The sequence below is a fragment of the Drosophila tropicalis genome, unplaced genomic scaffold (genome assembly GCF_018151085.1).
Source record: "Drosophila tropicalis isolate 14030-0801.00 unplaced genomic scaffold, ASM1815108v1 contig_615, whole genome shotgun sequence".
In the NCBI taxonomy this organism is placed as follows: domain Eukaryota; kingdom Metazoa; phylum Arthropoda; class Insecta; order Diptera; family Drosophilidae; genus Drosophila; species Drosophila tropicalis.
The window spans coordinates 1,228,152-1,245,972 of NW_027173095.1; the positions used below are offsets into that span (position 1 = coordinate 1,228,152).

The following is a 17,821-nucleotide window of genomic DNA, read 5'->3' on the forward strand; positions in this document are numbered from 1 at the left end:
TCAGAAACTAAGAGACTAATTTATTTAGTCGGAACATTATTTCAGACAAGACAGACAGATAGCAACAAAAAATAATAAATTAAATTTTCTGTGACATTTTATACAATTATTACGCAAAAAATTACTGACATTACAGATTTGCATTTGTTTAGTAAAATAATTTTTTATCATAGAGTATTATTATATGCATATTTGTACATAAAATACCCAGATTTCACAAAGTATTCTTACCGTTGCTGGCGAATTAATTTTAACGACACAGGGTAATATAGCAAGCCCACCTTTTTGGGCAATAACTCGAGTGTTGTTTTTGGTGTTGAACTGATTTTGTAATGGACTTCCAAAGTGATTTTGGAATGATGTTATTTTTCCGACGTCTGAAATAAACAATTTTAAAATATCTTAATCATTTGTACATAAAAAATTTTCAATTTTTAATTTAATATATATATTATGATGTTTTTTTATTTAATCGAAATCCTTTAATTAGATTATACTTCATATAAAAAGTGAAACAATGTTAAACCCTTGTTGGAGGAACCGTCATCGTTAACTAAAATCTTGTATATATTAAGATGTCTATATTATTTGTTAAAGATTATTGGAACTTGGAAGTGGTATTACTGTATTTACATTATCATTTTCTAAAAGTTTCTGTTACATGGCTCATGAAGAGCTTCTAACTCATAAAACTGAAATATAAATAGACTTCTTTCTGGAAATCGAAGAGGAGAAGAACTTGTTTTTCTTGCTCCACTCCTCATGGTATTGAGTATTGAATTTTTTTAGCATCTGCAATTGGCCAGATGAAACAACCTTTGTAAAAAGGGCATGGAAATTTTAAAGTGTGCTGTAATGACCGACTTTCAAGTGGTACAATAATGTTCATACAGACGCGTTGGTGTCTCTTGCTTAAAGGCTGACTTTATTCCCAAAATTATTATTGTCTATGTTTATATACATATTTCTTTAACATTTTTTTTTATTCTTGGGGCACTTGCACTAATGCAGGGCCCGGCACAAAGACAGCACCAACAAAATGTAGTTTTACGTCTGCACTTGCTTGTGTGTGTATGTTGCTTTACACTGCGAAAAATTAAAATTGACAAAATTTTGCCTCAAATCAAGAAAACGAGTACAGCAGATAATCTGATACAAGAAAAAAGATAGAAAAACAAAGCAGCGATCAATTTTTTCATGTGTGTTCTGTCAACAAAGCGACATAGATCTGCTTGCGTCAAAAAATCCACCCTCATGCTCTTGATTTTTTTGTGTAAAGACTTCGGTAGCCGTTCGGTTACACGAATACGAGGTGCCGAACGTGTTCGCTCCTCGGGGGATATGAGTGCCGAGCTCTGCAGTAAGCTGCTGGCTCAGCGGTTATACACTGGCTTAGCCCTTGCTAATGATACGCTTGTGCTTATAAAAAGATATTTATGTGCATATATGAATGCGCATACATACATATACATATAAACATACTTACAATAAAATGCACCCCCCTCCCAACAATTAGTTATATTATTATTAACTTTAATGTATTATAGCTAATTTTATAAAGTAAAAAATAAAATGATATACTTATATATAAATTATTCCTGATGATTTTTAGTCTATCCTTGTATGACTCGCTCTTCCTCTTGTTGGCGAGCTTGCCTCTTTAGTTGCATCTTTGCTAAATGGTCCTTACAATCTTCCACTGTATTAGTTACAACCGCCTTCATTTTGCTAAAATAGTCCGTTACAAAGTAGTCATCTTCTGTTCTTATGAACTTGCTTAATTGTATAGTACTTGACCCGATAGGAGTTCATTTATTTTGTCAAAGACAGGGAACGCTCCGACTCTTTCCTAAAATTGGTCAAGTCTAGCACAAAGAGGAAGAAAAAGAAGAAAAACAAGAAGAAAAAAAAAGAAGTCGCCTTTTTGTTTAGTGTTTAACAATAGTTGATTTTTATTTAAAATACACCTATTCATTTACACTGATAAACGCTACGACAGTGAAACCACTTATTTGATTTTCTTTTACTTTTTATATATTTTTTTTAAAAAACTGCTGACTGATGCCAAACTTGTGCGTACTACCTGGGTTAATGACCGAGTGCACAAGGTCAGAGATTGATGGCGCCAAAGTTTTTAAGGAATTGCAACAGAGTTGAACAAATTTTATTTTAAATAAAAATAATTTTTTATGATTTGGTCGCCTTGATGACACAAATCGTTGTTAAATGGTTTTGACAAAGTGATCGCCTAGTTGATCAATTTTTATTCAATGGAATCCGTTGCGGAAAACCAACTCCGAGTTTTCCAATAAATTGTTTTTAGTCGCCAAGTTGGCTACGCAATGATTGCCAAGTTAATCAATTGCGATGTTTTTAGTCGGGACCCCAGACTGATGTGAACTGTTCTTCAATTTGTGCCCTCGCTTAGGATTGTTCTGTGTCCAAAGCGTGCAAAGAAAGTAGTCGCCTAGTTGACCAGTTTTCTTGTTGTTGAGAGTTTGGTCGCCTGAGTTGACCAAATATTTTCCTTGATGACGGTCTCACCCAGTCTGTCCCTCTTTCAACTTAGAGCCACCAATGTCGGTGTCACCAAAATGTTCAATAAAGACGTTAGTATTTCTTGAAATAATTAATTGTTTATTTATTTATATGTTAATAGGCATTAGCACGTAAACCAGTGACTCAAAGTTGTCGCAACCAACACATAAATTGGGTGGACTTCGGAATGAGATTACAAAGGTAGAGATGGCGGCCAAAGACACAGCGATGCACACCCAATGTAACTACAATTGGTATCTGATCTTACTAAGAATAATGCATTTCTTTTATAGTAAAGCTAGAGAGCTCACCAGTGCATAGTTCGACATAATGTTACGTCAGCAAAATACGCCTTTATTGATAATCGCTTACCATAGCAGCTAGGTGTTTATTTTTATTTACTTATGACTGATGAGCCATCGGTATCTATAATCGGGTTACATACTTATTTTGACATACATTTCCTTTTGTTCTATATTATAATTGGCTTAATGTTATATTATTTTATATAATCTAAACACCAACTATACTGTTTGTATTTTTTTTTTTATCGTTTCTATTGAAAAGTACTTTCTATCTGAAAACTTTGACATTTCATTTGTTCTAAAATATCTTTAAAGTGTTTCTAATTTTTATTTTGTTATTTTAAGCTATTTCTATAATCTCGATGGTCCAAACTAAGCTGAATCAAGTATATGACCAGTTTCGTTTTTAAAGAAAACGTGGTCTCCTATTTCTAAATTAAAGTCTATTAACTTAATGTCATGAACATTTTTCTGATTTTCCTTATTTTCTTGCAACATTATTCTAGCTCATTTAAATGCTAGTTATAATCTAAACTTAATTTCCTTAGCGTAAATGTACGAATGTACTCATTGAATGTCCTATAACTTCTTTCAACGGTTCCTAAGGTCTGGTAATAAATATTTTCACAAGTAATTTATTACTGAACTTTTGTATTCTGGTCCCATGCCCGTAATAAAAGCCTTCATTGGACTGTAATTCAGAATAATGGATTGAAATATAACACAGCAGTGAGCGGCGAAGAGCAGTAAGGAGTGAGGAGGGTTTTTTGAACCTCGGCGGCTAGGGTCACTCTGCGAGGAGTGACTTGGTTTTCTGATGGGCATCACCATACTCAATTGCGTACAAGTTTTTAATCCGAACACCCGTCCTTTTTCTGGCGATCTTCATTTTTCGATTAGTAACATTTTAACCCGAACCATTTCGTGTGTGTCGGGATATCTTGTGAATTAAATAAATCAGAATTAATTTAAACGAAGTTCTCGCGCGTTTTAATTTCATTCCGCACTCGCCAGACCCAGAAGAAATTGGCACCCGCCAAAGTTGTACATCAGCAAATCCTTCTGCCCCTCCACGAACAGTTTGGAACTGGAATTGCTACTACGTATTTGGTCACCATCTTCAGATTTTGGTAGTGCACCAATGGTGTCCACTATTACTCTGTCATCATGGGGGTCTCGGTAATTATTTAGGGCGTTTTGATTTGCTTAATCGTTTTTGACTGAATCGAAGCGGCCGCACAGGGGCGATCTTGTAGTAGTCAAGGACGACAACCTTCCATTCATAGAATGGCGTGTCGTCGATCTGCTCACCGCTCGCGGTGTTGTGAGACGACCAGTCGCAAAGCTGATCTTTCTTCCTCCAGAAGATCGAATTAAAACTCTCTACTTGACACTGCAGTAGCGTAGCAGTAGCAGCTGGTCTTTCCTCCCAATATGAATGGCCAAGCTGCCAGTAATAGTATGTGTATTGTAAAGTCCTATATTAATCTGTTTACTCCGTTGTTTTCAACTGTAGTGCCCAGTTCCTGCCGTTAGTTTTTTAAATTTTAAGGAGTTAGTTTATAATTCAGTAAGTGGTGAATAAGTGCGTCGATAAAAATGATCAGCTGAGCTTAGAAGTTGGAAACCTAAGCAAGGAATTTCATATTTGAGTTCCGAAAATCAGCCAGAGATATTTTTTGAGACACCGAGTGTTCAAAAGCTGCACACCGTGAAGGGCACAGAGACATTTCGACAAAGTTAACTGGCTTGGAATAGAAGCAGGGCAGAGAAAGTTTCTTCGTTGTGGATTGAGAGTCCCTTAGACCAAATTTGTTGCATAGGAAAACCAGTCGCTTGATTTAACCTAACATTTTATTCCTAAGCATCATCCAGCGGACGACGAAGGCCTTCGACGGACCGGACGGATGGGTAAGTCCTAAGTTCTGAAACATAAATCATGATCGATCTGTTATTTCCCTGTTTGTATGCAAAAAGAAAGCGAGTAAATAAAATAATCAGCAAATAAGAAAAAACTCTCTCAAGTACAGTAAGCTAAAAGAAAATATCGAAGAAGAAAATTGCCAAACATTGTCAAAAAATTAAAACGATATTACATCAGTACCACTTCAACCCCCGAGGAGATAAGACGTGCTATTACCCGATCACCAAAACCCAGTTTACACAAACAAAACAATAAGCTCACCAGCAAATCTTAACAAACAAATTTCAACCGCAAAGCAAACTAGCAAAAAACCAAAAACAAACACACGCTACAAACAGCATAACCGGGCTCAAGCCTACAATAACAACCATGCACGAACCACCGGACATAAGCAGACCAATTGACAATTACAACAACAGCAAACTAGGCGAACCCAAATACATTGTTTTGAAACGAAAAGACAACGGTTCTCTCAAAGAGATTTCACCGTTTGCTATTAAAAAAACACTAGATTATACTTGCGGAGGAGAAGTTAACTCATGTAAAATTACAAAAGACGGTTCCCTTCTCGTCAAAACAATCAACAAACTGCAAGCATTGAAATTTCTCAAGCTTACTAAAATTTTGAATACGGAAATTACGGCAACAGAACACAAAACTCTCAACACTGTGATATATTGCAATGAATTACGCAACATACCTGAAACTAAAATTCTACAGGAATTAAAGTCACAAAATGTAATCGAAGTAAGGAAAATATTGAAAAGACAACAATATACTACTTCCCAAGGGGGCGACGCCTCCAATACATTAATAGAAACCGGATTTATCACATTAACCTTCGAAACACACAAACTACCTGAAACGATAAAAATTGGCTATGAAACAGTCCGCATCCGACCGCATACTTCCATCTGCAAAAGCCATACAACATGCAAAAACTGCTCACGAGAAAAACACACAACAGATCAGAAACTATGCAACAACCCAAAAAATTGTTTAAACTGCAAAAACAACCCAGAAGTCGATAGCCAATATTCCCCATTCGATTGCAAATGTCCCACCTTCTGCAAACAACAAGAACTAACCGCCATAAAAACCATAGAAAAGTCGATCACAGAACTGCACTCGGCATATACTACAACAGACAAGGTCAACAATTAAAAAAGCCTACGCTCGTACACTTGCACGTACACTTCAACGCCCACGCTCACAAACCACTGCACTACAACAGCAAGAAGCCCTCCCTACCCCCAGCCCCTCAAAAAACAATTCACCAAGCGCACCAAAACCAAACGAAACACTTCCACACCAACATCAAGATTACACACACAACATTAGCTAAAATGGATATTGACCCAATCACAGAAAACAACTCTTATAAATCAAATCATACTGGCGATCTAAAAATTAGAATCTTTACCAAAGACAAAGGTAATCAACTTCCTACTAACTTTAAGTCCACGAAAACAAAAATAAAAACCAAGCTACCCAATCAAGCAAACAAAAACCAAACCACAAACAACAGCGACAACGAATCTATCTAAAACAAAAAAGAACCAAACTTAACTCTACTACTCAACCTTAACTCAAAGTCAAAACAAATTAAAATAACAATGCTAAATATTATACAATGGAACATAAAAGGATACAAAAAAAACTAATATGAACTTCTAATTATTATTAACAAACACTCACCACAAGTTATTTGCCTCCAAGAAACTCACATTTAAAATATACCATTTCCTATACCCATCCTATTAATTACCAAATTTTTACCAATACAGGTTCCAACCGGTTTGGCGGCACAGCCATATTAGGCTACGTAGGGGGACTTCAACAGCTGGCACAACAGCTGGGGTTCACCACATCCAAACAAAAGAGGAAAAACTCTTTACAAATTTCTACAAAACGCAAACCTCCACATTCTTAACGATGGCTCCCCAACACACTTCTCAACTCACAACACATTCACACACACCGACCTGTCACTATGTTCTCTCCAACTTGCTCCATTCACTAATTGGGAAATTATCGACGACCTTCACGGAAGCGACCACATTCTAATCCTTATCTCCCTATTCTCTCAACATATATCTAACAACAACTTCTTTCGTCCCCTTTTTAAAATAAAAGAAGCCAACTGGCTAATCTTTACCCAAACAACACACACTATAAGTGAGAAAATACCAATTAGCCCAAATATAAACAAAGAAACTGGAAAGCCTTCAAACGTAACAATAATACCGACAACCCAGTCAACCAACGCTCTCTTTCGGAGGGAACTCAAAATATCTAAAACTAAAGCCTGAACTGAATTCACTTCCACAATAGAACAGAACACCCCTTCCCACAAAATCTGGGCCAATATCCGACCCTTTTGCGGACTCAACCCAATCAAACACATCCACTGCATAAAAAACCCAACCAACAACCTACCCATAACAGACACACTCTCCATAGCTCATCTATTTGCCGAGCACTGGTCAGATCAATCTAAAGATGAAAACTTCAATCAAACCTTTATTGCAAACAAACACTCAAGTAATAGAATCCGACATAACACAAATTGAACTCCTATCCGCACTACATTCCCTTAAAGGAACCACACCTGGCCTGAATAGAATATCATATCCTATGATAAAAAACACCTCCAACACAGTCAAAACAAGAATTACCCACCTCTTTAACAATATATTTAAAAATTTCATTCCACAGTCATTTAAAACCAGTCTAGTTATCCCCATTCTCAAGTCTACCTCCAACAAAACATCAATAACCAACTATAGACCAATCTCCTTAAACTGATGCCTAGCAAAAACTCTCGAAAAAATCATAGCCAAATGCCGTTGGTAGTTTGTCACCAAAAACAACCTAATCTACCCTAATCAATCCGGATTCAAACGTGGCAAGTCGGTTTCAGATGGTCTGCTCACAGCAGACTTCCTAATAACCAAATCGCTGCGAAAAAGAAAGCACTGTGCTGTCATTGCCCTTGATTTTTTAAAAGCTTTTGACAGAGTCGGAGTGCACTCCATAATAGACCAACTAATAGATTGGAAATTGGGCCCCAAAATTATTAACTTCATAAAAAACTTTATGTCCAACAGGAAAATAAAAACAAAAGTTAATACTGCAATAAGCTCCCACTTCCCACTCCTTAATGGTATACCCCAGGGTTCACCAATATCAGTTATCCTCTTCCTAATCGCCTTCAATAAACTCGCAAATATAATCAGCCTACAAAAAGAAATTCATTTTAGTGCCTATGCAGATGATTATGTCCTTGTTGTCCCACTTAATAGAGAAAAAAACCAATCCTTCAATCTAGACTCACTTTTTGCAAGAATCCAAGAATGGTGCGCATACTCTGGAGCATCTGAGCATCTGGAGAGATAGTCTCAATAAATGCCAACACCTGCACATTTACAGGAAACAAAACTGCAATTGTACCCTATCCTCTAACAATATTGCAATTCACCAAGTCACCCAACTCAAAATAGTAGGACTGACAATAAACAATAAATACAGATGGGACTCGCACATAAAACACATCCAACCATCCCTCAACAACAAACTGAACATAATAAAAAGTTTAGCTAGCCCTAAGTTCAACTGCAACACCCACACACTTGTTACCATAACAAAGGCAACACTCATGGCCAAAATAGATTACGCCATATTCATTTATGGGCATGCCCCTAGGTCTACGCTTAACAAATTAAAAACAACATCTAATGCAGGAATACGCACAGCCCTTGGCGCTCTTCCCTCAACTCCCATCACCAACCTACTTTTCGAAGCCAACCTACCTACAATAGAGCAAAAAGTAGATCTAATGACAGTCAAAGCATTCAAAACAATCCATCACAGTGCTAACTCTGCAATCCACAAATTCACCAATCAAATGAGACACCAAAACAATAAAAAATTAGAATCCACATTAAAGAAAATCATATCATCTTGCAAAGAATTCAACATCCCCTACCTTCCACCACCCAACAAACAAACAACCTCTCCCCCATGGCTATTCCCACCTTCCACCATCAACACCTCTACCCAACATTAATAAGATCCATCCTAAAAAAAACCAAAACCAAAATAAAACTCCTCTGGATCCCCAGCCACTGTGGCATAAAAGGCAACGAGCTTGCCGACCAAACCGCAAAATCCGCTATACATACCCCCTTCAGTTACACTCCCAACTACAACTGTAGCGATATAAACAAATACATTAAAAACAACTTACTCCAAAAGCTCAAAAACAACTTTAGCCGCTGCAACACATGGTACCAACAGCTAAATAGCAATCTGACACACACAGGACACTATCTTAAAAACATTAAGCAAAAAGACATAGCACGGATAGACCAAATAAAAATTCCACGTCTTAGATTAGGCCACACAAGACTCACTCAACAACACTACATTAACCCTGCCCAAACTGCAACTCAACATCTGACCTAAACATAGAACACATACTAAAAAACTGCCCTGCAACCTCCCACATCAGAGATGAAATCTTTAAAAAATTATGCCCAATAGCAACCCTAGCAAACCCAACTCCAACTAAACTCTCTACGATAATCAACTACCTCAAAAAAACTAATTTCTACCACATCTTATGGGTTTAAACTTAGAAAATACAATACTAAATGTAAATTAAGTAAATATGTATGTTAATCTGTAAATATTATAATCTGTATATATGTATACAAGTATGTTAATCTGTAAATATGTAAACACACACAAGTCAAGCCGAAGTCCCAAGCAGCTAGCGCTTCAGTAATTAAGTTCTGACTAATTTTAATTAGTCCCAACTCTAAGGCTGATATCAGAGTGGCCACGATAAGCGATGCGATGCTACAAGTGATAATTATCGCAGCGATCTGCAAAGCGATGGCATGGCAGAGTGAAAGCTTTCCGAAAAGCGAGAAATCTAGCGAGGGTTCTAATTTTAGCTTCAGTTGCAATCATCGTCGTCATGGATTCAGACGAAGAATTTTTTGCGTCAGCAGCAGTTATAAATGTTGTAATGAAAAAAACCACCGGGATCCATCCACTGAATAGAAACCGTTTAAAAGGAGAGTTTAATAGTTTGTAAAAAAATTTTATAATTTTTCAATTATACTCGAATGTCGATCAATATATTCGATTATATTTTGACGAAGATTCATTCAAAACTGGAAAAGTGTTGGACAAATTTTGTTGTTAATCCCAATTTTTTCGCATGTCCATAGACTTCAACCAAAACCCAACTATTTCTTAAGCTCAGAACGCGACGAAAACGCACGTATAACAACAGTTGGATAAAGCGATTAAGCTTCAACTTGTCGCTTTGGCTCTCTTCTCGCTTCGCTTACACTCTGACATGCATTCAACGATTACATATAAATTTGAATGCAGAGCTTTCTCGCTCATTGTCGCTCAATATTATCGCATCGCTTATCGCGTCCACTCTGACATCAGCCTAAGATAAATAAATAAAACGATATTAAGAATCGCCTTTGACTGTGTGAGCAGAGTCGCCATTTATAATTGAAATCATAATTTAAATTAAAGATTTACAAATTTCAATTGACATTTTTATTTTTGAGTACCTATAAGCATATATATATCCACCTTACATTTAAGATTCACCAAAACAAAATAATATTATCCCTAATTTGGCTTTTGGATGCCCGAAATGATCCAATTATTTAAATTGATTACCGTTTATTATTTTTTTATTTACGTCAACTAACACAGCAGTCGACGAAAAAGCTTAAGCTAAAGACAGATAGTAATTAAATGAAGAAGGTAGCTTAGCTTTATACACAACTAAACACCCCTGACCCGGTGGAGGTGTTTTATTTGCACAAGGTGCCAGTTATGCCCCGATTCACAGCCAATGTGGTCAGGGATGAGTTGCAGCCAATCCAAGTCCAGAATATTTTCAGTGGTTTCACTGATTAAAAAGTATAGCGCGAAGAGAAGTGACAGAAAGATGAGGAGAAATAAGGTGAAAAAGTTTGTTAAAAGATTGGCAATGAATACGAAAAGGTTCGTGAAGACAGTAGTTAGTCAGACATCCTCTAAGGTGAATAGGAAAAAATTTTCCGGTCCGACGTGAGGGAACACAAAAATATAGCGTATCTAGTAAATTGGTAGAAGTGATTTCGCCGTTGACTAGTTTATGGAGAAAGAGAAAAGTTATAAAGTGAACGAAGATTAATAAGAAGAAGTCTGTGAGAATAAGAAGTTAGGCGAAGACTCGGGTCTCAATTTAGACCGCGTAGCGCAAACTTAAGGAATTGCTTCTGTATCGATTCAATACTACGCTGGTGAACATCATATTGCGGGTTCCACACTGGCGAGCAATATTCTAGAGTAGGGCCAACCAACGAAGTGTATAAAACCTTTGTTACTTAGGGATCATCAAATTTTTTGGCCCAACGTTTAATGAAGCCAAGAAGACTGCATGCTCTATTGACAATTGAAAATATATGAACATAAAATAAAAGTTTTAGCTCAAATATCGCCTAAGTCTTTGAATGATGGAACACAATCTAATAGAACAGACTTAATAAAGTAATAAGCTAGGAACGGAGACAAACAACTGAAAGTCATAAAAAAAACCCTTAGAGGCATCAAGGTGTAACTTATTAACGTGACACAGTGGGGCCTTCTGGCATTTAGCATTGCAAAAATCATAGCGTCTAAACCAATAAAGCGATTTCAAAAATTTAAAAAGCACATGATAAAGAATACCTTAAGTGCTGGGTGTTTGTGGTGCTGTAATATCAAGGTCAAAGTCAGAAAATATTTCCAAGCATGTTTTTCCTTTAAAAATGGATCGAAACCCGGTTTTTTTTAATCACAAATGGAATTTTTATTGTTTTAGACGATGTATGTAACATTTTTTAATATTTTAATTTGATTTTTTAACATAATCACAAAAAAGGAAAAAAAAAATTTTTTTAAATTTTTTTTTAGGGTAATTTTGAAAATTTGCTATTGATGGCTTATTTTCTTCAAAATAATTTTCAATATTTACATCAGTATCTAATAAACTCAACATTTCGGGACTATAGTTGGTATTTTCCAAATCCTTTTGTGATCGCACGTGTCTCAGTGATGCAATAAGTGGGTCCGAAGAGGCTGCTAGCATGTTAAAAAGGTCTTCCTTTTGTCTAACACGAGAAGTTTTTAATGTATTAGTGCATCTGAACCTTTTGAAGTCCTTGTTTTTACATTCCTGTGCTTCTTCGAATAGCTCTCCAAGTGGTAGACACTGATATTCTATTAAATCCTTTCCGTGAGCCAAAATCCCATGTACCATTGGGGTAAGTTTTTTTTGCGGATACAATTCAGTCAAAAGATGAGCAGTCTTTGAAGTATATTCGGCAAATTTTTCACCATTTACCATTTTCTCGCAATTTATAACATTCAAAATAACAGCCAACCTTTTAATGATCTCTTGACTATCACCTGTTATAAAAGATGTCACTTCATCATTTTCAAAAAATCTCCTTGAAGTATTTCCATCATTCGTGTTTCCGTATCCGTATTTTGGGCAGTCAACTTTCAGTCCCAGCTTCCGAGAGAATTCAGATTGTTTAATCTCCTTCCTGCTCTGAATATGTTTTATCCGTTTTTGTTTCTCCTGGCCGAGGAAGTGTGTAAGCTAGCTTCAGAATAAAATCCATACACTTTATTCTGCAATGCAACGGAGAAATTCCATATTCGTAGCAGTTCTCCTCACTCGTTGAATCTTCTAGGTTCTGAAATTCTTTTTGAGTTTTTTTGCAAATTGGACACCTTAACGTTGAGGAAGTGTTTGTAATTTCTTTTAACACTTTTCCATCAATCATTATCAGGAAAAACTCAAAGTTAACCGTAAATGTTTTTCCACTCTTGGTTTGGAAAACAGCAAATTTTCGGGAAGAAGATCCACCTCTCCATCAGGCATACTTTCAACAAGACGTCTCGCAGTGTGATCCATTAAATCCTGGAGTTTTATTTCTACAGATACCTCTGTTATAATTTTATTTTCCGGTACTGCTTCCTTCTTGGCGAATCCAACTTTTTTGTATCCGGGAAGAACGTCGACTTTATGACTTTTTAAGGAACTTCTTAAAATTTCGTACTTCTCCTTCGTCAATCCTAGGTCCATAAATAAGGAAAACGCCTCTTCCTCAGTGTACTTACTGGGGACTAAGTTTGGTGGGGTTGGAATACTTTCCTTAATCCTATATAGTCGAATAGGACTGGCGATCTGCACAGCTTTCGTAATGCTCGCCTTTGCCCTCTCTTGTTCCTTTTTATATTTTGAAGAAAGCTATTCTGAAAGAAATTTTCGCCTTAAGTAATATTGTGTATATTTGATTTTCAACTTAAGCACCGTACTCGTTTTCGAATGAAACGCTCATCTCCTTTAGCAATCCCATTTCAAAATCATTTAAGATTTCACACTCTTTGAAAACTTTTAAAATCCTTTCATTCTTTAACAACATTTTTGCACTATTATATAAAACTGTCTTGAATTATACTGACAAATACTATTCAGTACTGATTTAAGGTGTTTCCACTTATGAAGTTAAAAATCAGAGGGCCGGGGCTAACTTTGACCGCGTCAAAGTTTGTATACCCTTGCAACTTTTTTGGTAACTCTTTCCTTACCTATTAGCCATCAATGTGGAAGAACGTTTTATCTAAAAAGGCTTATGTTTGCGAAAGAATGGCCTACAATAATAGGAAATAACGAAAATATTGATCAAAGTCACTGTTTTCCACCGATCGTTCCTATAGGAGCTATATGATATAGTCACCCGATCTTTACCAACTTCGGCACAGTCATTAACATATATATTAAACTAACAAATGTTTAATTTGAAAGCAATCGCGTTGAAAGTAACGGAGTTATTTACAAAAGTCCCTGTTTTCGACCGATCATTCCTATGGGAGCTATATGATATAGTCATCCGATCTTGATCAAATTTGGAACAGTCGTTTATAAGCGTAATAAACTCTCTAATATTAGTTTCACGATAATAGCACAGAAATTAACGAAGTTATTGAGAAAAGTCACTGTTCGTTACTTTGGGGTTTGTATGGGAGCTATATGATATAGTGGTCCGATCCGGCTGAATCCGAGATATACAACGCCTGCAGTATATACAAGCCGTTCAGCTCTGTAGCTCTTACGGTCTAGGAGGAGTTTGCGTTGATCCAGACGGACGGACATGGCTATTTGAACTCGTCCCGTCGTGCTGATCAAGAATATACATACTTTGTATGGTCGGAGATGCTTCGTTCTATGCGTTGCACATTTCTGACCAAAATTAATATACCCTTTTTGCAAGGGTATAATAAACTGTCGCAAACGAGAGAAAGGCATATATGTAAACAGGTATTATTTGCAAAACAGCATTACGCAATATCATTTAAGTAAAAAGAAGCTACAGGCCAATACGCATGCGCTCTTCTTCTTCCTTATACCTGCAGCGCATTTTTTAGGCGAGGTTGCCTTAGTTTTATGGCTTACGCAGCGCTGTCGCAGGTCTCCGCATATTGGGACTATATACATCTGATAGGTAAATATTTCACCTACCTAGTGTATATTGATTGACGGTATTGATACTCGTTGAGTCTTGCTAGTTTTATTCCATCAAAGTTCAAAAAATGCCAACATTTAGTACATTTTTTAAACGCTTCTAATTCAATAACTATTTAAGTAATTATTAAAATTTATGAAACATGCTATTAATAAAGAACATACTTTTCAGATAAAACCAAAATCCAAGATCGATTGTTGAAATCGCCCAATATTCAGTTTTAAAGTTGCGATTTTTTTTAAAAATTATAAGTTTTTTCCTTTTCACTAAAAATGTCTCAACCGATTTCAAAATTTTTCGGATTCATTCTCTCTGAAGTATTTCCTATCGATTGCATATATCATATCATTTTTGCCAAACGCGATCATGAAAAAACGTATTTTTGCAACGCTATCCGAGCAGAGGCCCAAGTGTGCGTGGCACCAATCACAGAACGCATCGAGATCTGATTGCAAGTACTGTTAGCAAGAAGAATCATTATGGGAATAACAAATCTTGACATATCTGGAGCAAGCCTAGAGATATATAATTGCAGAACTGCAGATATTTGGCGAGGCCCTTATTCTGACTGATGAAACAAAGCCAGTTCAGTTTACGAGTTAGTTGAGATTAGTCTTTTCGTTTTGGATTTGATGTAGATGATTAGGGCTAGGACGACAAGACTTTCTATCCCTTCACAAAAATTTTTTGAGATTGAACTATCGATTAGTTCATTTCTCCCTCTATATTAGTACCACAACTATAATCTTGCTCACCCTCACTTTCAAAACAGGGAAGATAATCGTTTTATGAGTCAATATATTAAATCAAATTAAAGAAAGTATGTAAAATAAATTTTTCGAAAAAAAAAATAAGAAAATGCCAGAATTGAGTGTGCTACCAGAAGCAGGATTACTAAATGTAATCATATTTTTCACCAGGAGTATATATAAAGTTGTATACAAGAACATCAGGAATGTCATTGCTGTAAGAAAGTATGCCACCAGAAAGATTTAGTTCGGTTCATAATGTCTGAACAAGCGGAGCTTCCCATAGATAATAGAAACAAGAAGACCCATTATACTAGAGTTCAATCACAGTCAAGTAAATAGCATCTCCGGCTTGTCCATTAAAATCAGGAGCTAGGGGTAGAAAACCCAAATCTTCAACGGCGCGTAAACCGGAGAATTCGAATTAACACAACCAGCGTTCAGCTCGGTCGCAGCAACAATCAACTTCTGGCAGAGCAGCTGAGGTAAATGTGGATGCAATTTTTTGGATAATGGAATATTTAATTAAACAAAGATTGGGAAATTTGGATATAAATAATTCAGTTGTACAATCTAGTAACCACGATCAGCATCGCGTTGCGACCGCAAGATCGAATTCAACATCTCACCATTACATTAATCCTGGAAAAGCTCCCCAACTAATACTGTCATAGCTTATTTGTATCGTAGTAAGAGGCCTCGAACAATATCGATACATCCAGTATTTTAAGTTTCGATTATTTCAATGTATTCTTAGTTTAACAAGATACGGCCACACTCGAAAAAAGACCACGCCGACAATAAGAACATTGTAAAACATACTATTAAGAAAAAATCCAACAGAACATGAGCAGGCAATCTCAAAGGAACTTGGCGCAAACGCTTTATTGCGCGTCTGTGAGTTTCTTGACATCGGCGTCGGTGAGAAAGAGACAAAAAATGATTTGGCGGCAAATATTGTTGACGCCATATCATTTGTCAGCACCGGAGACTCTGATGGGTCAAATACTGGAACAAATTGAAAATGTGGATACAGCATACGTAGACGCCAAGCGTAAAATGTGCGAAAAGGAGACAAAGCTTATAAACAACAAACGGATACTGTCAGAGGCAGATAACAACCCAACTGCAAACTCAGAGATAGACTTAACTAGTATGCACAATGAAATACTTATAGTTCAAAGGGAACTAGAACTTCTTCAAGCGGAAGAAGAAGCACTGGTAAGTAAGAAAAATGTTCTGAAAATTAAGGTCGCACTAACAGATTGTTCTTCCCGCATGTCCGAACTTTTTGAAACATCTGTGCGAAATGAGCGAACTTCAATGTTGGTTCGTTCGCAATCTGAAGAGTGTCAGAATAATTTGGATGAAACCAATAATCCGAGCATGGCAACAAGGGCCATGAACTAGATGCTGCCGCGGCAGAGCTTAAACAGTAAACACTTGGAGTTTGATGGTTCATCAGCGTTGAATTGGACACACTTTATCCAAGAGTTCAATGCTACGAGCAAACATTGCGGATTCTCCAAAGAGGAAGATGTTCAACGATTATCAACAGCTCTAAAGGGAGTGGCTAAGGAAAAGATTTCTTTGCTACTAATCTCTGCAAAAGATCCAGATAAAAACATATCGATCTTAGATAAAGCGTACGGTGGAGCCGAAAATATTGCACTAGAGTTGATGTCAAGAGCGTGCCAAGTAAAGCCGGTCAATAATATCGACAATTTCGATGAATTCAATAACACTGTTCAAAACAAAAGTTCTGCTTTGGAATACACTGATAATCGGTTAATCGACACACAACGATTACTAGCTATGATGATTGGAAACCTGTCCGAAAACTATCTACGAGAATGGGGCGCATATCTACGAGATGCAAACGTGCGCGCTTCATTCTGTACATTTGACTAGATAGCTGAGTGGGCACAAAGACAAGCAGTTCTAATCCAAGATGTCTCATTTTTCAAAAAGGTTACATCAATTAACCAGCAGTCGTCATACGCAGAACAATATAAAGTAACCCAATCGCAACTACAGGAAATAGAGGCGGTAAACCAACCAAAGCCAAAACCAAAAGCAATTTGCTTTATTTGCAGCGAGGAAAAACACCCTCTAAGCAAGTGCAACGTATTCTTAAAAGCAGATATTAAAAAGAGATGGGATTTTGCTAATCGTAACAAAGCGTGTTACAGCTGTCTAAAATTCCATAAAAGCCAATGCAGCGAAAGACAAGCCTGCAAAATTGACAATTGTGAAAAGTTTCACAACCCATTACTGCAAATCTAGCAGCCACCACAAACGTCACAGGATGCGTATCCGATTAACCAAAATCTGCATTACTCAAAATGGTACCAATCACAGTACACGGCGAAAACGGTTCGAAAGAAACGGTCACTTTTTGGATGCACCTCCACAATCATGGAAATGAGCTTGGCAAGAGAAGTTGGCATAAAGGGTGACGCAAAACCATTTTGTTTTACTTGGACAGATGGTGTCTACAGATATGAGGCAGATGCGGAATCGGCAACCATTAATATCAGTGTTAAAAACGGTCCGAAACATCAGCTAAATGGAGTTTGGTTAGTCAACGATCTAAAAATTCCAACACAACAACTTGACTATAAGAAGCTAACAAAATTTGTACCAAAAAATATGGTAGACTACATAAAGTTGCAGGATAGGCAACCCATGGTATTGATAGGACAACGC

General features: G+C 36.7%; 1 protein-coding gene across 3 annotated transcripts in view; it reads right to left on the reverse strand.

Annotated features, from left to right (window-relative positions):
* Positions 1 to 17,821, reverse strand: part of dpr19 (defective proboscis extension response 19) — a 294,597-nt gene that overhangs the window by 217,955 nt on the left and 58,821 nt on the right. For all 3 annotated transcript variants that reach the window (XM_068292216.1, XM_068292214.1, XM_068292217.1), the window contains exon 3: positions 232 to 377. In XM_068292216.1, the coding sequence (XP_068148317.1) occupies positions 232 to 377 (146 nt within the window). The remainder of the gene's footprint in view (positions 1 to 231; positions 378 to 17,821) is intronic.